At 66.6% G+C, this 23,388-nt stretch overlaps 1 protein-coding gene across 4 annotated transcripts; it reads right to left on the bottom strand.

The window, feature by feature from the left end:
- Positions 1-355: 355 nt before the first annotated feature.
- On the bottom strand, positions 356-21,618 carry AKT1 (AKT serine/threonine kinase 1). Of its 4 annotated transcripts, none has more exons than XM_088024423.1 (14): positions 21,526-21,618; positions 18,745-18,883; positions 9,057-9,185; positions 6,475-6,616; positions 6,214-6,361; positions 5,933-6,064; positions 5,786-5,851; positions 4,531-4,599; positions 4,137-4,262; positions 3,932-4,060; positions 3,634-3,848; positions 3,110-3,197; positions 1,480-1,582; positions 356-1,242 (listed from the first exon to the last, which is right to left on the bottom strand). In XM_088024423.1, exons 2-14 carry the CDS (start codon positions 18,788-18,790, stop codon positions 1,163-1,165), a joined length of 1,473 nt encoding a protein of 490 aa, XP_087880549.1. In that variant the 5' UTR covers positions 18,791-18,883; positions 21,526-21,618; the 3' UTR covers positions 356-1,162. The 4 variants fall into 4 exon arrangements, with proteins under 4 accessions (XP_087880549.1, XP_087880550.1, XP_087880548.1 ...); XM_088024424.1 differs by lacking the exon at positions 21,526-21,618 and adding an exon at positions 21,214-21,232; XM_088024422.1 differs by lacking the exon at positions 21,526-21,618 and adding an exon at positions 20,094-20,299.
- Positions 21,619-23,388: the final 1,770 nt, after the last annotated feature.

Below are 23,388 nucleotides of genomic sequence, written 5' to 3'. Positions count from 1 at the left end.
AGGCTCCCTCAGCTGTTGCTTGCCGGGCAGGTGGCTCCTCTCTGCACTGAACAAGCGGCCACCGGGCATCCACCAGGTGGCGCCTGCCACACATCCCACCGGGCCGCTGGGTCCCCATCTGGGCCACTTGCGCACCTCTACCCAGCAGTCCCAGACTTGCTGCGTGACCTCCGCCAGGCCTCCTGGGCTGCGAGGGGGTGACCCGGCTGGGCGTGTGGACAGCCTGGCATCTCCCTGCTCCGTGAGCGCCACTAGGGAGGGCCGTCCTCTCCGGGGCAGGCTGATCCTGCTCCCCCTACAAATGCTGGCCAGCCCACACGCTTTCATCCGCCACCCACCAAAACAAGCCACAAAGTTGAAAAGCAGTGTTTATTGAAGAATTTGGAGGGAAAGTCTCATAATAGTAAAAATAGTAAAGTTGAATGTAAAAAGCGCCCCGGTGCAGCACGGCGTCCAGCCGCGAGGCGCGGAGGATGCGCTGAAGGCCCCTCCAAAGGGCGCTGGGCGCATGGCGGGCCAGTGAAGCTGCTCCAAAGGATGAGTGCTACCTGGGGACACCATCGAAGTGAGACGCCCCCGAAGGGACCAAAGGGTGGGAGGGAGGGGCTTTCTTGTCACTATGATTAAAAAACCCCAAAATGCATGTGAATAGCGTAATACACAGCAACGGATTGCAACCTCGTTCTTCTGCCTCTCGGGCGAGCCCGGCCTGGCCTGCCCCAGGGAGGGGACCAGGCCAGCGTGCCACAACCAGGTTGCTGCTGGTGCCCCCAGGCTGGGCCGAGACAGCTGGCGGGAGGGATGGAGGGGCCAAGGCAGGGCACACCCGGACCCCCAACTGCACGTGGCTGCATAAGGCCCTCGACCTTTTCCTATGTGAATCTAATCATTCTGAAGGCCAAGGCCATGTCTGGAGACCTAGATGAAATAAATTAAAAAAGCCCGCAGGACACCTTTGCTCCCGGCCCGGCTCGCAGGGAGGGTGCCCCCTTCAAGGCAAGCCACCCTGCCCACAGCATGAAACGTCTTTCCGTCCCTGCTCGGAGGAGTGACATGGCTCCCAAATGCATCCAGAAATAAACATGAAATACAAATCGTCCTGCGAGGCTTCCCCATGCCCTGAAGCCGCCGTCAGGAGCGCGGCGCGGCCGGCTGGCCCTCCTCAGGCCGTGCCGCTAGCCGAGTAGGAGAACTGCGGGAAGTGGGGCCTCCGCTCGCTGTCCTCGCCCTCCATGTTGTCACCTGCGGCCGGGCGGGCAGGAGGTGGGCTCAGACCCCAGCACCGGGAGCACAGCTCCCGCGCATCCAGAGAGACTGAGGCAGGCCCCAGGGCTCGCCCCCCAGACCCTCTCACTGCCAGGGCCGGGATGGTGCCCTCCTGCCCCCATCACTACCCTCCCGCAAGGGAACACTGCAGGTCTCAGGAGAGAAGGGAAGAAACAGGCTCGGGGGTTGGCGGGGAGGTGGCCCACCCCTCACCTTGGTCGGGCGGCGTGATGGTGATCATCTGAGCCGTGAACTCCTCATCAAAATACCTGGTGTCTGTCTCTGACGTGACCTGGGGCTTGAAGGGCGGACTGAGCTGCAGGGGACAAGGGCGGGGGGGAGGCAGGTGACAGGCTGCACTCTGTGCTGCCCCCAGGGCCTGAGCTCCCCCTCACCCCCCACCCCCTGCCGAGGGAAACGCCTCCTGTCTCCAGGCCACACTGAGGCCATGGAACGGGGCTCCAGCAGGGAGACACACACGGGAGGGTGGCGGCCTGGAGCCCTGCAGACATGCCTCTCCCCCAGGGGCAGGCCAGGCCATGCTCACAGTGGCCCCCACAGCTGACCAGCTCTGCAGGGCCCCAGGGCCCCAGGCAGAAGAAGACAAGTCCGTTCTCTTTTCTAGCCTTCTTCACTTTCTTTCTGGTTCTCTTATGAAGTAGGAAGGAGATGAAGAGGGATGCCATGGGACAGGGTGGACTCCCAGCCCCACCCTTAGGTGCCACTCATGGCCTGCCTTCCTGACCACAGCCACTCAGCCCAGCTGCCAGGGGCTTCCACTCTGGTGATTCATGATAAAGGGACAGTCCCATCCCCACCAGGGCCAGCGAGTAGTATTCCCAAGCAGTGGCTCTGGGGGCCCACGGCAGCCCTGGGAGGAGACCCCAGTAGCACCCAGATAGTGCTGGGGTATGAGGGGAACATGCCCCAAACCCACACAGGGCTCCCAGGGCCCTCCCTGCCCAACTCCCACCAGGGCAGGAGACCAGGCCTTCCTGTCTGCAGAACGGGGAAGGGACAAGTCCTGAGCGCAGGGCCTGGCTGGCCTCATTCGCGGCTCAAGGACAAGAGTGCAGCCAGCTGAGTCAGGCTGCAGAGGATGCAAGGGCAACTGTAGGGGATATGCCCGTGGGAGGAGGGCCCTGCAAGCAAGCACCGCCCCCCAGTACTCCAGGGCTGCCCCTCACAAGCTAGCAGGGTCTCGGGTCAAGGTTGGGCAGCTGGGCTGTTGGCGGGCAGGGAAGCAGATAGGAGCTGGGCAGGGCAAGGGCGCCTGTCACGCAGGCAGGACAGAGGCCCAGCCGGCAGCATGTGGCCAGCAATGGGCCTGCACAGGGAGGGCGGGAGGGAAACCAGGTACAAGTCTGTCTGGTGACAGGGTGCCCAGCACAGCCTGGTACAGCCTTCCTGAGCCTGCTGGGCCGGGACCTGGCGCTCCCAGGGCCCTCCAAGGGCAAAGGGCAGGGGGATGTGTGCACACAGCAGCTGCCTCGCTCCTGGGAGGCCTCCCTCCTGCGCCAGACAGGCAGGTACTGTGCCCCGACCCTGCATGCTCACGGAGAGCAGGCCTGGGCTCTCCCTGCAGGAGGTACGGAGGTCGGAGGGTGGGAGGGAGGGGCTAGCGGCCCCACTCCACCACCAGCCTTTAGCAGGCAGCGTCGGGCACAGGGCGCCCTCTTCGGGGAGTCCATGTCTACGTAGCTCCTCCCGGAGCTTGGAACGAGGGAAGACCCCCGCAGAGCTCAGGAGGAAATCCCGCAGTGCAGACCCTGTGAGCCGGGGGAAGGGGTACGGGCAGAGGGATGGGTGTGGATGGTTGAGTGCGCACCAGGTCCCCACACACCTTCTTCTCATACACGTCCTGCCACACGATGCTGGCGAAGAAGCGATGCTGCATGATCTCCTTGGCGTCCTCTGAGCCCCCTCCAAGCCTGCGGGGGGCACGTCAGCTGCTGCCACCTGCCTGGCTCGGCCACCGGCCCCTGACCGGCCCTCCTGCCTCCCGCTGGGGTCTCAGCGTGTGGGGGGATGGCACAGGGGGGACAGCGTGGTCCCAGGGGGTGGGGGGAGCACAGCGTGAAGGTGACTGCATACTCCTGGGGCGGTGGGGATGGTGCAGCTCCTCTGGGGGGCTGTGGACGGCACCGTGCCAAGGGCCATGCCCAGCACATGTGGGACACTGGGGGGAGAGGTGCTGCCAGCACGGTGGGGCCCTCCTGAGCACGTGTGAGAGGCTACAAGGTCAGGGTCAAGGTGCCCATCTGGCCCCAGCCAGCCCTGGCCGAGGACGTCACACATCAGCCATCACTGTGGCCTGGAAGCTGCCCTGCCGTCCCCAGGGGAAGCTGGGGGAATCACGTGGCTCACCTCTGCTTGGGGTCCTTCTTGAGCAGCCCCGAGAGCAGGGACTTGGCCTCGGGGCTGAGCGTGCGCGGGAAGCGGAGCTCCTCCATGAGGATGAGCTCGAAGAGCTTCTCATGGTCCTGGTTGTAGAAGGGCAGCCGGCCGCACAGCATCTCGTACATGACCACGCCCAGCCCCCACCAGTCCACCGCCCGGCCGTAGTCGTTGTCCTCCAGCACCTGGGGGCGCAGAGACACGGGCTCGTAGGCTGCCCGGGGGGCGTGGGGCCCCAGGCCGCCGAGGGGACGCAGCAGGGGCGCACCTCGGGGGCCAGGTACTCGGGCGTCCCGCAGAAGGTCTTCATGGTGGCCCCGTCCTTGATGCCCTCCTTGCACAAGCCGAAGTCGGTGATCTTGACGTGCCCGTCCTTGTCCAGCATGAGGTTCTCCAGCTGTGGGGGGCGGCCTCCAGCTCAGCACCAGCCCGTCCTGCCGCCCTGTGGCCCCTGGCCACTCCTGCCCACCCACCTTGAGGTCGCGGTAGACCACGTTCTTCTCCGAGTGCAGGTAGTCCAGGGCGGACACGATCTCGGCACCATAGAAGCGGGCCCGGTCCTCGGGGAACACACGCTCCCGGGACAGATGGAAGAAGAGCTGCAGGACAGCGGCATGAGGGGCGCACGGGCCACAGGGACCCTGGCTCCCTGGGGCGGGGCTCCCACAGGCCGGGCACCACACCGTCCCTGTGCTGGGGGGGGCGCCCGAGGGCTCCCTGTGCTGGGGGGGGACGCCCGAGGGCTCCCTGTGCTGGGGGGGACGCCCGAGGGCTCCCTGTGCGGGTGGGGGGACGCCCGAGGCTCCCTGTGCGGGTGGGGGGGGACGCCTGAGGGCCAGCCCCATGCAGGCCAGGCAGCCACCCTACCTCGCCCCCGTTGGCGTACTCCATGACGAAGCAGAGGCGGTCGTGGGTCTGGAAGGAGTATTTCAGGGCCTACGGGGGAAGCAGAGCGGCTACCGTGGGCCCTGGACCCACCCGGAGCCCTGATGCCCACACACCATTCTTGAGGAAGGCGCAGCGTGGGCTCTGTATCAGATCTCGGGCCCCCTGTACAGCAGGCAGGGCAGCAGCTGGGGGGACCCTCGGCAAGGGGAGGACGTGCCCAGGGCAGAGCTTACCAGCCGCCTTCCTACCTCACACTACAGGGGGCCTGGCTCTAAGAGGGAAGGCCCAGATGACCGAGTCGTCCCAAGTGACCGACCCCGGATCTAACCCAGCGGCCGGGACGAGCCCCATTCACAGAAAACATGGGACGAGAGGCCAGCTCCAGACCTCAGACAGCGGGGACCAGCTGCGCCACATGACCCCGTCCCCATGGAGAACCCGCAGGAGGGGGATGCCATCGCCAGGGCAGAGGGTCAGGGCCGGCGTGCATGGACCCCAGCATCTCTGCTGAACACGATAGCGGTGCTGGGCTCAAGGGGGAAGGAAGGGCACTAAGCCTGGACGTGAGGATGAGAGACAAGCTGACGCAAAGGAGATAAAACCACCGTAACGAACAAGTCTGGGCAAAAAAAAATGAGACCTTTTAAAAATGTTGGTCACGTCTCGTAAGAAACCGTTTTAAGGAACGCCTTAGACAAGTACAGACTTTCTCTGCTCTGCCCCTGCTTTGGGCCAGGCGGTGCCCCCGGATGAGGACACTGTGCTGAGAAGGCGACAGGGCCTGGGGGTTCCCAGGGAGAGCCCAGGTGGGGGGCGGTGGCCTGTCCACTCCACACTGACCAACCAGCTCGTCCACAGCTCCCGGGAGCCAGCCGAGCCCGGGACGCTCACTAAGGCTGATCGGCGGTTTTCCGTACACCCCTCCTGGGCTGAGTACCCCGCAGCACAGGGACCCTCCACACTCGAGCCTCCGAGGGGAAGCAACTGGAAGGTGGTGTGCAGAAGGGTAGGCATGGGGGCTTGGGGGCCTCCCAGGGCCTCAGGCAGAGCAGAGGGAAGACTCAGGGTGCCCACCCCATTTTGTGCACCAGGGGCAGCAAACAAGCCCCCAGCCCTTCCCAGCATCGGGTGCCTCCACCCCTGGCCCTCGGAAGTGCACCCACCCTCGGCCTGAACTCTGGAGCACACCAGCCCTGCTCTGTGGGGAGACGGGCACATGGCCTCCAGGACTCACCGTCAGGAACGGATGCCTCGAGTTCTGGAGAACGCGGTTCTCCGTCAGCGTGTGGGCGACCTCGTCCTGGAAGACGGGGTCAGGTGAGCCGCCCCCGCCCCCCCACCTCCCAGCCCGCCCCAGCCAGGCCCCGGCCCTGCACCCTACCTTGGCCACAATGACCTCCTTCTTCAGGATCTTCATGGCATAGTAGCGGCCCGTGGCCTTCTCCTTCACCAGGATCACCTTCCCGAACGTGCCCTTCCCCAGCAGCTTCAGGTACTCAAACTCGTTCATGGTCTGCAGGACAGCAGGCAGGCACCTGCGGTCGGGGCGGGGGGGGCCCAGGTCCCCCTGGAATCCCGCCTCCCTGCCTTACTTCCCACACAGGGCTCCCGGGGGGCCACGCTGGGACCGCCGGGCCCCTCTGAGGTGGGGGAGGGTCTCACCACACGGTGCTTGGGCTTAGCCAGGGACACCTCCATCTCTTCGGCCCCCGAGTTGTCGCTGGGCGAGCCCGACCGGAAGTCCATCATCTCTTCCTCCTGCCTCTTGAGCCCGTCGGCCACCGTCTGGATGGCAGTCGTCCACTCCTCCCTGCAGGGCCCACAGGTCAGGTCCCGTGACCCGGGCCTGGAGCCTGGGGACACCGAGGCCTAGTTTCCCACAGGGTGGTGTGCCCTCCCCACCAGAGAGCAGGGCCCCGGCACCTCGCCCGTCCCCATGGGTCCATCTTGTACCGCTCTTCGGGTGTCTCCACGTGGAAGGTGCGCTCGATCACCGTGGTCCACTGCAGGCAGCGGATGATGAAGGTGTTGGGCCTGGGCCGCTCCGTCTTCATCAGCTGACATTCTGGGGGCAGGGCTAGGTGAGTATGTGCACACACCCCCCCACCCCCAGGGCTTCACCAGGGGTCACAGGAGGCCCGCTCCCATCCCCACTCCAAGCCTTGGCTCCCCTCCTTGTAAAACGGGGCCGGGACGCCGATTCCAGCCCAGACACCGAGCGCCGTGCTCTGGAGCAATGAGGCACCCCTGCGGGGCCGGCTGAGGCTGGGTGACCTCAGCCCCCCGCCATCACCTCCCTCAGTCCTTCGGTCGCTGAGCCCACGCTGCCGGCCAGACGGAGAGGAGTATGGATGCCCCAGGGAGGGGCCCGCAGGAGGGAAAGCAGCTGGCCCCTGAGCAGGAACCTCCCGCCATGTTCATGGCTGTGACTGCCGGCCCCCGCCCCCTCCAGGCAGGGCCAATCCCAGAGCAGAGGCTGCTGGTGATGCAGGCTTCAGAGAGACCGCCTGTCCTGGCAGGAGGCTGGAGGACATGACCCACCTGGAGGCTGCGCGGGCTGTACCCACCCCACGCTGATGGCACCCCATCACCCCCCCCAAGGCTGGGGATTCCAGATGCATAGCAGGAACATGCACGCACACACCGGGAATGCATGCACACCGGGAGCACATTCTCACACCGGGAGCACGCACACCAGGAGCGCACTCACACCAGGAGCGCACTCACACCGAAAGCACACTCTCACACCAGGAGCACCCTCACCCCGGGAGCACTCTCACACCGGAAGTACGCATACACCAGGAGCACGCACACACCGGGAGCACGCACACACCGGGAGCACACTCACACCGGGAGCACACTCACATACACCTGGAATGTGTGCACACACCAGGAGCCCAGGGACCACGGGGCTGCACCAGGCCCTGAGAGGGGTGAGGCAGTCAGGGGGTGCTGCTGGGAAATTCTAGGCCAATGCTGGCCCAGTCTGTGCGAGAAGACAGGGGGCCCAGGGCCAGTACAGGGGCTTCTGACATTGCAGTGTCTGGGCCCTGGCAACTTTAAGGGGCCCTGGCCGGGCTCAGCAAAGGGTAAGGAAGTGGTCCACCAGGGCTGGGTGCCAGGAGGGGGCCTGGGGCCGGCCTTACAGGGAGGGGGCCTGTGTCAACATGGGGGTGGGGGACAGAAAACCTGTGGCCGGTCTTCTCCGTCCTGCACCCCCACCTCCCACTCGCTCGTCAGAGACCAGGTCTTCCCAGGACCGAGGCACCTGGCGCCCATCTCAGAGCCTGGTTTCTTGTCCCCCCAACCCTGGAATCCATCCCCAAGGAAAAGCCCCTCCCCCACTGCTCAGGCAGCTCTCTGGATGGTGTCTGCCTCAGCAGAGTCCCTGTCACCCCCCTGCACTCTGCCTGTACAGCACATTCCTGAGGGCCCCCACACCCCTGCCAGCAAGGTGGCACCCACCCCAGCCAAGCCTCCTTCCTGAACCTTGAAGGCCCCGCCCAGCCCCAGCCAAGGAGGCAGCGAGGGGGGCCCACATGGTCACCAGGCTGCAGGGGATGGCGGTACCTGCCTCCATGGTCTCTTTTCAGCCTGGGGCCCCCCCTCGAATAGCCGCCTTGTGGGAGCTTGAGGCTGGGGGAGGGAAGACTCAGGACTCACTGGACCCAGGTCACAGTAAAGCCTCCCTGGGAGACCCCCAGGCTGGAGCCTCCCTGACAGAAGCCCCCGGGGTGGGTACACTGGCCATGCCCCTTGCCCCTGCAGCACAGCACCAGGTACACTGGGAGGGTGGGCAGGACAGCCAAGGTCCAGGAGCACCCCTCCTCTATATTCCTGCAGGCATGGAAGCCATGTGCCCACCCCACCCCGTCAGCCCCGGCTACCTCCTCCTGAGACCCTGGACGTGAGCCTGCTCCAGGCCATGTGCGGAGCTGGAGGGGAGGGAGGGCAGAGCTAGCCAGAGAGTGGGGATGCATGAAGGAGCCTAGGGTGGAGCCCGAACCCCAGCGGGCACTGCACTCTGTCCCCGAAGGCGTCCCACGAGGGACCCAGGAGGCCTGTCCGTGGCTGAGCCCCTCCCTCATCCTCCCGCCGCCACCGGGCCTGTGTGCCAGGGCAGAGCCAGGTTTCAGGGAGGCTAGACCAGAAACCAGGGACCAGGCTGGACGGCCTGCCTGACTCAGCCTCCCCCACCCCCACCCCTTGGCAGCCCAGCTCCGTGCCCAGGGCTCTCTTGCCTCAGGGTTGCCAGCCTCGGGACTCAGCACGAAGAGCTCCCACCAACCAGAACCGACCACTCACCAGTTCCCACGGTGACTCAAGAGCCAGCCCTGCCCCACCCGGTCCCTGGCCGCTGCTGGCCCCAGACATGACACGAAGGCCCGGGGCTGGGGGGGCATCAGCGTGGGGGCTGCTGGGCACAGAAGACTCCTGGCCCCCTGCCCACCTGCCCACAGCCAGGGCAGTCCCCGCTGCAGCCCCGCATGGCCACAGGTACTTACGAGCCACAGAGAAGTTGTTGAGAGGGGACTCCCGCTGCTCAACGTCCTGGGGCCGCTCCTTGTAGCCGATAAAGGTGCCATCATTCTTGAGGAGGAAGTATCGGGGCCGCCAGGTTTTGATGTACTCCCCTGTGGACACGTGGGCAGTGAGGGGCCGCGGTCACCGGGCCCTGCTCCCACCTCCCCCCAGAAGCCCCGTCCCTGTGGCAGGCCGGAAGCTCACTGCACCCGAGCAGACAGGACACCCTAACCCCAGGCCCCTGCCCCCTGCCCCGCACTCCCAGCACGGCGGGCAGGGGCTGGCTGGGAAGGCCACGGGCCAGGGCGTCAGGGCTGAGCTCCCCCCCACGCAGCGGGGGCCAGCCAGCTGCTACAGTGGCCGTGGCCAGTGGACTGCCCACCGCACTGAGCCCTGGCCTGCAGGCCGGAGCCTGGCGTCCAGCACTGCGGGGACAGTGAGTGAGACTCAGGGCCCACCCCCTAGGCTGGGCACTGGGACAGCCCCTCACCACCCACGTGACAACACTATCTGTCCAGGGCCCCACGTGAAGCCAGACCCAGGGGGTGTGTGTGCAGTCCTCAGGCTGCGACCTCCCGCCCTTGACTCCCACGGCCCACGATGGGTTACCCAGGTACACGGGGAAGTTCTCCCCAAAGTTTCGCCACATCAGCCGTAAACAGGCCTTTGCACTTAAGAACCAGAGCAGATGTCCTCTGCGATATCCCAGCAACTGTCATTTTTCATACTGACACCCAGAAAAAAAATGTTTCATTTACATTTTGCCGAGCAAGGAGTTTGAACAACGACAGAGAACTTACTAATTAGACAACTGCTTTATCGCAGGGACCACTGGGCAGCAGGTGGGGAGGGGGTGGGGTCCCCAAGCTCCAGGCCCCGGGGCCTTCCCTCCCAGCCGAACCCCAGGGGAGGGAGACGAGCCAAGGCCCCATCCGGGACCAGGCACCTCCGCTGTGCTCCGGCCCCTCACTGCCCAGCCCCTCCCCACCAAGGGCCTCTGGGTGTGGCCTCTGAGAGCCAGCCAGCCCTCCCGCCGCTCCACCTGGCCAGTGGGGGGCTTGCCCGGCTGCAGGCAGTGGGGGTCACCTCCAGGCCCAACACCGCTGGCCCAGGGATGACCCGAGCGATGGCCAGTGACCTGTTCTGTACCCCAACAGCATTCAGCGGGATCTCTGCCCGGTTCCGCCAAGCCCCCCCAGCCCATGAAGACGGTGGGCTGGGAAGGCTGTGGTCAGGCCTCGTGTGGACACTGCTCCTGCCCCTGGTGGCCTGGGACACCCCTTCCCCGCTGGTGCAGCGGGTGAGCACAAGCGGAGTAGGCTCCGGGGGCCGTGCGTAGCCCACCACCCGGGCCGCTCGCTCCCACCCGCCTGTGTGCCAGTCTGGAGCTGTCGGCCCCTGATGGAGTGCCTCCCATCCCACCAGCTGCCGCTCCCCGGGATGCTAACTGAGCAGGGAGACTGATGAACGCCTCGCCCGCGCAGCCCCGAAAATCTATCTTGACTCGCCAACTGCCGCCAGCCCCCACCACGCCCGGCACGGCCCCCCAGCACTGTGCCCTGTGCATGCAGTCAGCACGTATGTGCCTGCTCAGCAGCACCCACCCGCCTGAGCGGGCCTCAGTTTCCCCACTGGGTCCAGGATCCCTGGAACGGGGGTGTCAGTGCTGCTAAAAGTACCTAGGACTCCCCCCGGCCACTTGGCCCTGCACCTGCAGTCTAGTAGCCTTCACCCTCCTACCCCACTCCAAGGCCAGCAAGGTTCTGGAACCCAGAACTGGGGAGCGGGGGGAGGAGCAAGGGAGCAACACTGGCGGGGAAGAGGTGGAGGAGGAGCAGGCACCCGCCCTGGCTGAGCCCCGGACAAGAGGGGTGACTCTGCTGGGCCCTCCACCAGCCCCCAGCCCCAGGACACTGAAGGGGGGACCACGGCAGGTCCCCAGCTGCCCCCTGCCTGGGCCCCACATGGCTGAGCCCAAGAGCCAGACAACACCCAGGTGGGACCGAGGGCAGGGAAGGCGGCCTCACTCAGCCCCCCAACCTGGGCAGCCGGGCACACAGACCCCCTGAGGAGGAGTGGGGACCCTAGGGGAGGCTGGGGCCAAGGCTCTGAGACACACAGACCCCTTCTGCCTGGCGGGGTGCAGCCTGGCGGGTCACCTGGGGGCCGAGGCGGTGCCAGATACATCCTGGGCCGTGGCCTGCCTCTGAACGAGTCCAGCCCAGAGAGATGGGAGCCCCAGAGCCCTGCTCACTCCCAGGCCTTGGGTGACACAGAAGGACCACGTGGGGGATGCAGCCACCCCTGTGCCTGACCACTGCTGTCCACAGGAGTGCGGCCATGGGCACTGGGCGGGGACAGACATGCATCAGCCCATCTGCTGGTGGGAACGCCCAGGCCTTCACTCCGGGCAGGTGACAAACAGGAGCCCAAGCCTGCCCTTCAGGACACGACTCCCTAAATGGGGGTCCCCACCACTCCCTCGGGGGCCAAATGCCTGCCCACAGCCAGGGTGATCTCCTGGCAGCCACCCAGGGGGCAGCAGGAAGCGGCCTGGACCCAGGCCCCGGGCCTGTCTTTGGTCCCTGCCACTCACAGCCAAAGCCCAGGATCCCCAGAGCGGCTCTCCACCCCCCCCGGTCCCACCCCATCCCACCCACGCAAACATTTCAGACCAAGGCCCACACAGGGTCTCAGCACAGGCCCAGGACCAGCTCAGCACACAGCTCAGCAGCCCAGCCAGGATCCCGTATCTATTGCCACGAGACGGGAGCCACGGCGAAACTGGGGGCAGGCACCCCTAGCCAGAGGGTCTGTCCCTGGGTGGGCAGGCAGGAGGGGCAGCATCTCCGGCCCCGCTCAGGGTTCTCTCAGAAACCCAGCCCCGGGCCGGGGTCAGGGAGGACCCATACTGTCCCTCGGCCCCGCAGCACCACACCCACTCCTTGGAGACCACGTCCTGCCCAGCCACCAGAGAAGGGGACTCATGCCCTCCTGAGCCGTTCACGCCCACACCAGGGCACCCACAGTAAGGGCTCCAGCTGCGGTGGAGGCAGGGGCAGGCAGGCCTAGCCAAGCTCCTCTTCTGCCCGGACCAGGGCTCCCCTACCTCCTCCCACCCTCCAAGGGCCCCTCAGCTCCCAGGACTGGCCCCCTCGGTGTCCCCATGTACCCTCCACAGGAGGGTCCTTCCAATACCCCTGCTCACCTTGGGAGGCAGCCCGTGTCCAGGAAGAGGCTGGAGGTCCCCAGAGGAAGGAGGGGTTCCTTGTAAACAACCCTGGCCTCCCACAGCCCAAATCACACTGACAGGGCCACAGGGCGAGGGCTTGGGGACAAGACGGGCAGAGGCTGAGGGCCTGCCCCCACCGTGGCTCCCAGGCACGTGTCCCGGGCCACACTATGGTCAGGGCACCGCAGGCAGCGGACCTGGGGGCTGGGGACCCACGCTGTGGGCAAGCTGGGGATCCCAACACAGTCCCTGGGCCCAACACTGCAGAGTCCTCCACACCGCCGGGGGTCCCGGCACGTGGCACGCCACACCTGGGCCCCGGCCCACTCGGCCACCACGCCCTGAGCCCCGTGAACATTCCCTCCAAGTCCCCAGCTCTCGGGCAAACTGCTGGATAAACACTTTGTCGCAGCAGTGGTGGCGGTGGCAGGCGGCTGGCAGGGTGCCAGGCGGTGCCGAGCTGTTTCTCCACAGCAAAGCGAGCCCCAGCAGGCCCGGAGAGCGGGCACCAGCTGACAGCGGCGACCGTGCGGTCCCCTGCCGTCGACACATCCATCGCAGGCCGACAGCTGCCGGGCGCCCATTTACCTTCCCCAGCACAGTGAGCAAACAGCCCTGCTGATGGCAGCCCATCCATCGCCGCCCACCAGGACGGGGGCAGGCAGCGGGAGGGCATCGGCATGGGTCATCTTGGGGGGCCCCGCCTGCCAGGCCTCTTGCCTATGCACAAGCCAGGGTCCCGGCTCCCCGTCCCACAGGCAGGATGCTGGGCCACAGCCTGACATCCAAAGCCCAGGAGCCCCAGGAACCAGTGCCGGGGGGGGGCGGGGTCACACCCCCACTCAGACGGAGCCCCAGGGCTGTTGGGGTGAAGCACACCAACCTGCTCGAGACAGAGCCCCTCCGAGGGCAGCATTCACGGGGTCCTCCCGGAGGCAGGGCTCGGACAGCCAGCGTGGCTGAGAGAGGAATCCACTCCGTGCCCAGCAGAGGGGCGCCACGTGGAGGACATACGCTCCCCTCGCATGGCCCTCGAGCCTGGCTGCGCCCTCCCCCGGCCCACCACCCTGCCCTGCCTTCCCAGAAGGCCCCCCTGGCGGGCAGGGAGAACAGGGCTCATTATGCCCACCAACTCCCTGGGGAAACTGAGGCCCAAGTAGGGGACTCTCAAGGTCACAGATGGTGAACAGAGCTGCCGGTCCTGCTGCCCAGGCCAGGCTCGCTCCTTAACAGCAGCTCAGCTCTTCACGGGTCTTTGGTTCTGCCGTCCAGCAGGCAGGCCCCCAGAGTCACGGCCCCATGCACACAGGTAGACTCAGGAACACAGGGAAGACACTGGGGCCGCCCCTCGCCTCCCTCCTGCCTCAGGACAGCACCTCCCACCAACCACCCCGTCCAAACCCACTGCCACCGACCAGCCGCGGCCAACCTCCTCCGCCTAGACGTCCCTCCCAGCCGCTGTCCTCCCTGCACGCCCCCCACCTCCTGCTCAGGCGCCGCGCATCATCTGCACGCACGCCAGACAAGGGGCCTGGGAGATGCCCACGTGGCTTGGTCCCCATGGCCTGTGCCCACACCCTCCGTCTCAGTGCTAGTCTCCTGCCCCCTCCAGAGCCCCCGCGGACAAGGCCACGGCCCCACTGCACTGGTGCCCTCTGCCGTGCCCTGCCCACTCTCCCTGCACCAGCCTGGGACTGTGTGCCCACTCCCCCACCCCCTGCCTATTCCAACAAGCCAGCCACTGGGTCATCTGCCTCCTGCCCTCCCAAATGATATGCACCTGGCCTCGCCACAGTGGGGTTCAGGGAGACTGGGTTTCAAAGACCTGGGTGTCGTGGGGGGCTCAGGGGCAGCCACAACCACACCTCTGCCTGAACGAGCACCCCAGGGGGCCGGGAGGTTGAGCGGGCGGCCCCCAGGCCCGTCAGTCCACCAGCTGCGCCCCCAATTGCTGGCCCCTCAGGTCACAGGCCTGGGGAGAGGGGGATGCAGCCTTGGGGCCCCCTGGGGGTCTGCAAACCCAAATCCAGAGCCCAGAGAGCCTAGCTCAGAGCACCCACAGTTCGCAGAAGCAGCTCGGTGGAACCCCTCCCCAACCAGGCCATCGAGTCTCACGTCCCCAAAATACGGGTCTACTCTTTCTTAAGGGTAAAGACACACACCTGAACGCAGGGAGGAGGAAAGTGAGGGCTGGCCTGCAGCTCGCCCTGTGGGGACCTCGGTCAGCCTGTGCAGAGCCAGATGCGGGCCAGGGGGCCTGCCCGTGGGGCTGCCAGGCAGGGGCTGGGCGTGCCAAGTGGACAGGAACGGCGGGCATCAGCCCACGGCAGAGGGGGGCCCCGGTGAGCAGGAGCAGAGCCTCAGCCACGGGCTTCAGTTATGGGAGGGCCCGCGGGGAGGGTGCTGGCCCCGAGCCCAGATGGGTGTGCCTGGGCAAGAGGGACACCGGTGGCGGCCGAGCCAGCCCCCACCCCGCGCCGTCCCGAGGCACTTCTAGGAACCAGGCCTGGTGCAACCCAGGCTGTCCTCTCCTGACGGCTGCTGGTAGGCGGGGGTCTGGGCACGGCGCTCCGGGCCTCAGTGTCCCTCCTGCACGAGTGCACTGTGCTGCCCGGGGCCCCCCACCCCCACCCCCCTGCATGGAGCCCGGCCCTCCGCAGGGCAGCCCTGCCCAGAGAGCACACCACAGCCACCGGCTGGGGCCACCGGCACGAGCCAAGGGATGCAGGGTTGGCGGGTGGTGACCCCTCACCCCCCGAGCGAGTCACCCCAGCTTCCTCTTCTGTTGTTTGTTCTGCACGGAGAGCCCAACAGGCTCACAAAACAGGAAACAGCCCCCAGCAGTGGCAGCCACGGCCACGGCCACACGCCAGGGCCAGCAGGCCCTGGGGCACACCTCCCAGCCCCGGGCCTGGCCGCCCTGCACCGAGCTGCCCTCAGGGCTAGGTCCGGGCCCTCACAGACACACGGCATGGTGCGAGCTGCCTCTCGGACCAAGGGGATTGCCGGCACCAAAGCCACAGCCACCTCAGCGTGACCTGGGCCCGCGCTGGGGCCACCCCTCCCCCGACAGCCAGGGCGACCGAGGCACACAGGAGGCCCAGAGCAGCCCTGCCGTCCAGCCTGGGGCACAGGGTCCGGGAAGCAGATGTGCACCCTCACTGGTCCTGCTGAGCCCCCCGCCCTGGCGAGGCAACCGGCGGCACCCCCCCGTGCAAACCCCAGGGCAGCCGGGGCTCAGAAGTGCATTCACAGGCCTGTCCCCCGGTGTCTGCTCAGCAGCGCTGCCGCCTCCTCCAAGTGGGAACCAGGCCGCCTCCACGTGGGGAACCGCAGGACCAGGGACGGAGTAGGGGGCTGTGTCCAAGGTGGAAGTGGAACGGCCTCCCCACCTCGGAGCCACAGGAGGGACACAGGCAATGCCACTGCCACGGCAGGGAACGGGACCTCGCCACAGCTGAGGGAGGGGCGGCGGGAGAAACCTCAGCCCCCGGAGCCTGGCCCCCGCCAGGACGCCGTGGACCAACGCAGCCTGGAACCGGAGGCGGACCCACGCCGGGAAAAGGCCCAGGTCTGCGGGGCTCGGCGAACTCAGGGCCGCGGCCGGCACCTCTCCTGGGGGAGCACCGACGCTGAGACGCGCGCACACTCACGCGCGCGCGCTCACGCGCGCACACTCTCACGCGCGCACACTCACGCGCGCACACTCACTCACACGCGCACACTCACTCACACGCGTGCACACTCGCGCGCGCACACTCACGCGCGCGCACACTCACACGCACCGCCCACGCGGCGCTTCCACGCTGGCCCCAGGAGCAGAGCAGCCCCACTCCCACGGGCCTGCTGCCCGAGGCCCGGCTGGGGGGGGACAGCTGAGTGCGCGCCTCTGCTGGTCCCTCCCGGCCGACAGCCGGCCTGCGCGAGCCCAGGGGTGCCGGCCTGAGGCTCCCCACCCAGGCCCAGGGCCCCTTCCTTCATCCTCCACCCAGCTCCTCCCTGCCTTCCTCCCCTCTCCTGGTCCACCCGGTCCAGCCGGCCTGTCCGCGGGTCAGGGACAGCCAGGAAAACCCCCACGAGCCTGGCTGGGCCGACGGTGCCCACACGGTCATGGGCTCCAAGAGTGGGGCCAGTGGGCAGGGACGCCCCAAACCAGCTGCACAGACTCAGGCCACGGCCTTAGCACAGACTAGTCTGAAGACAAAAGCGGACACACAAGCTCAGCCAGACCTACACCCTGGAGCACGCTTGTTTTTATTAAATTGTCAACCTTTGAGAATCAAGAGAAGGCACAGAAAGGACCAAATCCTTGAAAATGCAAATTTTTGAGCAATGCTGAGCCCACCAGCCCCCAGCACTGGCGGCTAGAGCTGGGCTCAGCTGCTCGTTGCTTGGGGTGTCTGCTTATCGTTTGGAATATGTGTGTGTCAAAACACCCAACTCTTGTTCAGGAAGCCCGCCCATCTCTGGGGAACCCCGTCTGCCCAGCTTACTCTCCTGGGGACCAGCTCCCCAATGGAAACACTGGGTCACTGAGGCCCAGAGGGCCTGCCTGGCCCCCAGAACACGTCAGTGCAGGGCTGGAGCTCACCGCCCAGGCTGGAGCTCACCATGCAGGCTGGACTCCCCTCTGCCCATGACGGCTGCTCTGGCCCAGGGCACAAAGCATCAAGACACCCAGGAAACAGCCCAAAGGTCACTCCCCACAGATGGACGCCCACCTCCCCAAGGGGAGTAGGGGACCCTCTCTCCTGGCCTGAGGCTAGGGCCAGGCAGCAGGGCCTGGAGGCTGCTGAGGCTGGCTGTACCCTGACTTAGGGCCCCCAATAAACCACACGCCGAATGTCACCAGGCCACTCCCCACCACCGTTCCCATCATACACACAGGGAAACCAGGGCCCAAAGAACTCAACAGATTTGCAGTGACAAAGCAGCTAAATCAAATTCAAACTCAGCTCTCTAGATGCCCCACTGGGCCCGATACCCTACCCCCTAGCCCCTTCAGAAGGCACAGGCCCTGAATGGCAACCTGGAACTCAAGCAGGCATCAGAAAGGCAGCCCTGCCCCAGCCTGGCTGGCCAGTGCATGTCCCAGTGATGGGGTTAGGGGCCCTGGGCAGCACTGAGGCCTTAATCTAACAGTCAGTCAACAAATGTTTGCCAAGAATTGAAGGCATACTGGTCCCAAGTAGGGGCTATGGATGTGTGCTGCCAGGTAAGGGGACCAGGTGAATGGGGAGGGGACATCAAAGGGGGCTGTAAGGTGAGGCAGACAGGGCTGGACCCGGCAAAGGGGCTTTAGGCAGGAAGCAGGACTTGGGGAAGCAAGGAGGTGGTAGGCAGTGGGGGAGGGGATCAAGAAGGCAGGCGGGTGCTTAGGGGAAGCTAAGCAGAAGGGCTCCCCACGGACCACAGGGCCCTGGAGCCTCCTCACCTCTGTCTCAAGGCCCGGTACACTGTCTTCCTCGCAGCTGCCAAAGCAAGCTCTAGAAACACACAGCTGACCACATCCTTGAACCTCTGCTTCGAGCCCTCTGAAGCCCCCGATCCCTCATCCCTGTCACCTCTCACCTCCCCCTGCAGCTCCTGCAGCTTCCCGGCCTGCTCTGCTGGAGAGCTCCTATGCATCCTACAAAACCCAGTCTCATGATACCCGCTTTTGCCACACCTCCCCGTCTGTTCCCTATGCAGCTGAGGTTCCCCTCCCACCAGCCTGTGGGGTCCTGAGCTGGGGATAGGGCACCCTCATGGCATCTGCTGGAGAGCATGCATGAGGAGTGGTGAACTAGCTAGCTGGGGTCACCGGAGCTTTGGGAAGGAACAGGTCTGGAGGAAGAGGAAGTTGGGGGGTGGGGGGGTGGGTAGCTAATCCCCGCCCTGAGGCAGGAGGGAGTCGCTCGCCAGGGGCACCTGGACGTGAGGCCTGTCCATCCCCCACTGCCCATCCCTGAGCAACAGAGGGCTGTGAGGCAGGGGGCTGTGGGCAAGGCTACAGAGCAAGGGGCCAAGGTTACGGCCCCAGCCCCCCTGGGTCCCGCCAAGCCCCTCCCTGGGCACAGGGTCCTGTGAGTGCGGACAGGGGAGGCTGGCCGGGCACCGGCTTCAGGCGGCAGCCCGCGGCTCTAGCACAAACACACCCCATGCGGGGCCCCTGGGTGGTACAGGGCCCCCCCACACCCCACAGCCCAGGCCCGAGGCAGGCACCCGGCCAGGCCAAGCAACTCTGCCCTGCCCTCAGGAGCCCTCGGGCAGCGCCCCGGGCCGCCAGCGAGCCAGGTCTTGGACGGGCCCCAGTGTCCTCACTGCCTTCCAGGAAAGCAGGGAAGGAGACGGCAGCCACTAGGCCAGCCAGCCCACACGGGCTCCAAAGCACCCGAGGGAAAGCCTGCAGGCCAGCTCCGGGACCCCGGCCCCGACCCGACCCCAAGCGCACTGACCTCTCTTGTGCAGCCAACCCTCCTTCACGATGGCCACGTCGTTCATGGTGCCCAGCTCCGGCACGCTGGGACAGCCCCAGCGCCACTCACAGGCCCCTCTCGGCAGGGTCTCCTCGAGCCCAGCCGGCGTACCCAGGCTCTGCAAGAATCAGAGGGAAGGGTGTGAGGTGGTGTCTGGCTTGGGGCCGCTCCTCCAACCCCACGGGGAGGCCGGGAAGCACCGTGCACCTAGGGGCCCATGCGGGGTCCCCCTCCCCACGTAGCCTGCCCCACTCTCAGCCTTCAGAGCCATTGCCACCCCCCACTAGCTTCCACCACAGCGCCTGATAGAAAGTTCACGTGACTCGACCTGTTCCCTGGGGCCAGGCCTCCCTCCACCTGGGGCTGCAATCTCCCTGCCACCCCTCTGACCTCCGGCCCTCAGTGTGTGATGCCCCCTGCGCCTATGCCTTTGTACAGATCACCCCCATCCCCAAAAGGCCCTCCTGGCATATTCTAGCCTCCCTAACCTGCCAACCCAGCAGAGGCCACCTCCTCCGGGCAGCCCCTCTGACTGCTTGGCCTTCCCAAGCCCCCGGTGACGGTGCCCCTGTTCTCCTGGCCCGTGCTGTTCCCCCCGCCCCATAGGCTGGGGTTCTCGGAGCAGGGCCCAGGGTTCCTCGCTCTTGCCCCAGACTAGGAAAGAAGAGAAATTCAAACATGAAGCAAGTAGGGCCAGGAGACCAGGCGGCTGGCTCAAATGAGAGCCCAGAGCCCTCCGGGGTGACATAAAAACCTCCCTCCAAGAAACCCCAAGCCCCTCCTAAACCACAGAACCCCTGCTGGTCTGAATCTGGTTCATTCATTGGGCCAACATGTAGCAGGCATCTCTGGTTTTGCCAGGCTCAGCCCTGGGGACAAAGAGAGGTTCAGATGGGTCCTGTCTGTAAGAAGCACCCAGTCCAGGGTGGTTATGGGCCCATAATCACAGCATTCAGCAGGCAACAAATGGGGGGTGCGCTGTGTGAATGCAGAGGCGCCCGCACCCGCAGTGGCCCACCAGCAGCCTTCTCCTGAACACACACTTTGGGCATTGAACCTGAGTGGCCCTCCCCACTGCTCCCTGCTGGATGAACTCCTAGGCATCCCTCAAAACCCAGTTCACACATCACCCATTCTGGGCATCCTGGGAAAGAGAACTTTTCCCATGCACTGTCCTCTGCTAGCCCTGCACACAAGCACTCCTGAGGGCAGGCTGGGAGCGACCCCCTACCCCCGGACTCCCAGGCCAGGAGGACCCCTGAGGGCCTCTGCAGTGGATCCCAGCATATGGGTCTTCCTACAGCTGCGGACCTTGTCGGGCAACGCACCTTACTGGGCTCCTGAGGCATGGGGTTGGGGCCCAGAGAAGGCTGCTCGGCACTGATGGTCTCAGGCTAAATTTAGAAGAGCAGGAGGACCCCACTGTCTGTGTCTACTGCCAGGCCGGGGAGACACACTCTGCCCCAGGAGGAAATGGCCCAACGTGCTCAGCAGGCCACCGGGCAGCGACAGGCAGCAAGACTGAGGGAAGAGACCTCCAAGGACAGGGCTCTGAGCCCCTGCAGCAGGCGGGGGGGGGGGGGGCCTCTGCCAACACAAGTGGGCGTGGCCTGGAGGCAGAGGGCTGGACCCAAAGACCTCTGGATGCCCCGCCCCCACCCTGGCCTAAGCAGGGCCTGCTGCTGACAGTCAGCTGTCGAGCCCCGTGTGTAAAAATATATCTGTGCACACGCACAGGGTGATGTGCGTCTGCACAGAAATGAACACACCAAGCCAGCGCCTGGGCCGCTGCTGCAGGCAGGGCCCAGGGAACTGAGGGTCCCCGTTTCCCACGGCTTCCGCACCGCCAGTGCCTTCACCATAAAAGTGTGTTAGTGCCGTGATTATTTACGGAACAACCTACCAAAAACTCGCCTGTGCTTACAGGGCCTCCTCCCTCTGTCTCCAAACACTGGTTTGTGAACCGTTTGTTCCGCTGGAGGAGAGCAGGGAACCCAGCCCCGCCAATGCACCCCCTGCCCTTCACTTGGCCCAGGGGCTCAGAGCAGCCAGGGGTAGCCTGGAGCAAGGCTGGGGGGACCCTCTGGCTACAGAGCATAGGGCCGTGCCCCCCACTCTGCCCACCATGGCAATACGCAGGAACCAGTCCTGCCCATGGACAAGTTCACCAACTGCCCCCCTATCCCCTAACCTGGGGCGGGGGGCAAGTCCCAGCCGTCTGCCAGGCCCCAGCCTCCAGAATGGGGTGGGCAGCACCTCCAAAGCCCACCCAAGTCACGAAGCGGTTTCGGGGCCCAGGAGGGTTGCTAGTCCTTTGTGGGCTGGCCCGGGCACCTCTCCATCACCTACAACTTTTTGTCTATGGGCAAAGAAAGTCTTCCCAAGGCCCACCCACAAACTTGAACGAGGGCTGGGGCAAGCCTTTCCGAGGGGCCCCTGAGCACCTACTGTGCGCCGCGGCCGGCCAGCCCGCCTCGTCCCTCGCCCCTGCCCGGCCCGACCAGCCACTTCCCCAAGGTCATGAGGGAGGCCGGGGCCGCGGCCCGTAGCCCCGCCGCCGCCGCCGCCGCCGCCGCCGCCGGCCCGCGCGCCCTCCCCGCCCAGGCCCGCGCTCGGCCACTTCCTGCTCCGCTCCTCCACCCCAGCTGCGCGCGGCCCGCGCCCCGGCCCCGCCGGCCGGGAACAAAGCGCCGGGCCGCGGGAGGAAATCCGGGCCCCGGCGGCGGGCGGGCGCGCGGCTGGCGGCGGGCGGGGACTCACCGGGCGCCGCGTCCGGGCCGAGCGCGGGCCTAGCCGGGCCGCGGCCTCCGGCGCCCGCCGCTCGGCATCCCCGCGCGCCCGCCGGGCGGGGCCGGGCTGGAGGCCGCGGCGGGCGGGCGCTGCTCGGGCGGGCCTCGCGCGCCGCCGGGCTCTGTGCTCGTGGCGGCCGCCGGCTCGCGTCCTCCGGCTGCGCTTCTGCGCTGGCTGCGCTGGCTGCGCTGGGCCGGCCGCCCGCCCGCCGCGCTCGGTCCCCCCGCCGCCGCCGCCGCCGCCGCCGCCGCCGCCGCCGCCGTCGCCGCCGCCGCCGCCGCCCGCCGCCGGCCCGCCCTCTCCCCGCCCCGCGCCGCCCCGCGCCGCCCCGCCCGGCCGCCCGCCCACATCCGCCTCCGCCGCCCGGGGCGCCCCCGGCGCGGCCGGGGCGAGGGCGCGGCGCCGGGAGCGCGCGGCGGGCGGGCCGCCCACGCTACCCGGGCCGCGTGCTCCCTGGCCTCAGTTTCCCGGCGCGTCCAGGGCGCCTGTGGGGGAAGGGCGGGCCGGGGACGATCCCCGGGCTTCTGCCTCCGTGGCGTGGGGGTGGGGTGGGTTAGTGTGCCTTTCCAAAGGTGTCCCAAGTGGGTAGGCCGTGCTGTGGGCCGGGGAGCAGCCAAGATGACCCCACAAGACCCAATCCCAGGACCCTGCCAAGCGAGTGGTCCTGGGGCGCATGCAGGAGGCTAGGTGGAGGTCAGGTGTGAGCGGGCCCGGCCGGAAGGCTGGCTGGAATGCACACAGGAGAGGGAAGCCTCTGGAGGAAGGGGTCACAGGCCCCTGTGCTGCAGGACCACCTGGCCCCGGGCAGGGCCCTCCAGGGCTCAGCTAGAGCCAAAAGTTTCTCCAACCGCGGCCCCTCCCCCCATCCCTGAGGCCTCCAAGTTGATAGTAATCCTTTTGTAAAAGGAAGACTCCTGAGAGTTACCCTCCTGGAGACAGGTGTGTATTTTGTGGGGAAGAGGGGCATTTTTGTTCATCCTGGGTCAGAGTTCAGCCTGGGAGGTATAGATACTTCATCTGGGGCAGAGGCAGCCCAGCTGAGCGGCGAACGAAGCATCTACACCCAAAAACCGGGGCTCCTGCCAGACTTCTTGGGGCTGAGGGGCAGAATTATACTCCTCAGGGAAGGACTCTCTTCTGCTCAGGGGGAAGTGACTGCCAGTTCCTCCCCTTGGCCCCCCTGCCTCTCTCCCCAACCCAGCCCAGCACTCTCAGCTCTGACTGAGTACCCCCAGGCAGGGCTTTGCCTCCAGGGGGCCCAGGGAGAGGCCTGGACCAGTCAGTCATCCACGCTTCTGGGACCCAACACCGGCCCTGAGGCTCAGCTGCCAGATGTCCCGGATCTGTCCATCCCTTACCCTGCGAACCTTCCGGGTGGGCCCCTGGGGCCCCTCAGGGACTGTCCCACCCACCCACTGCTCTCCCAGGAAGGGTGTCCATACCTGTCCCCATCCTGGCCCCCCGCAGGGCTATGGAGAAGGCCCAGGACAAGAAGAGAATGGGGGCGGGGGGGGGCGGGGTCTGGGAGGGCGCCCTCTCATGGAAGATGTGGCCTCGCTGGAGCCCCGTGGCCATTTGAGGAAAGGCATCTTGGCCAGGAGGCTGCATCGAGGTGGTCCAAAACCTCCCGGCTGATCGGCCGCTGGCCTGTGTCCAGGAGGCCTCCCTGTCTGCTCTGCATGGAGCTCTGGTGCCCGCCAAGTGCTGGAGACCTGCCGCGAGCCCCACGCCCCATCTCCGCAGCCCCGGGTCCCGTCTGCGCCTCTGTGTGGGCCTGCCCTGGGACTGGGGCAGCCCCGCAGGCAGGGCCAACCCTCTCCTCCTCTGGCCTCT

The sequence above is a fragment of the Eumetopias jubatus genome, unplaced genomic scaffold (assembly GCF_037043125.1).
Source record: "Eumetopias jubatus isolate StellerSeaLion01/CBP00866 unplaced genomic scaffold, mEumJub1_p1.0 scaffold_7, whole genome shotgun sequence".
Taxonomy (NCBI): domain Eukaryota; kingdom Metazoa; phylum Chordata; class Mammalia; order Carnivora; family Otariidae; genus Eumetopias; species Eumetopias jubatus.
This window is presented reverse-complemented; position numbering and strand designations above follow the sequence as displayed.

Bases quoted from the DNA above. Each gene is read 5' to 3' on its own strand.
- AKT1 (XM_088024422.1), bottom strand. From the start codon at position 20,114: ATGCCTCAGGAGCCCAGTAAG. The intron at 18,884-20,093 runs GTGCGTTGCCCG...TGATTCTTGCAG, and splicing joins TGCCTCAGGAGCCCAGTAAG to AGCCTGGGTACGCCGGCTGG. The intron at 6,617-9,056 runs GTAAGTACCTGT...CCCTGCCCCCAG, and splicing joins CAACAACTTCTCTGTGGCTC to AATGTCAGCTGATGAAGACG.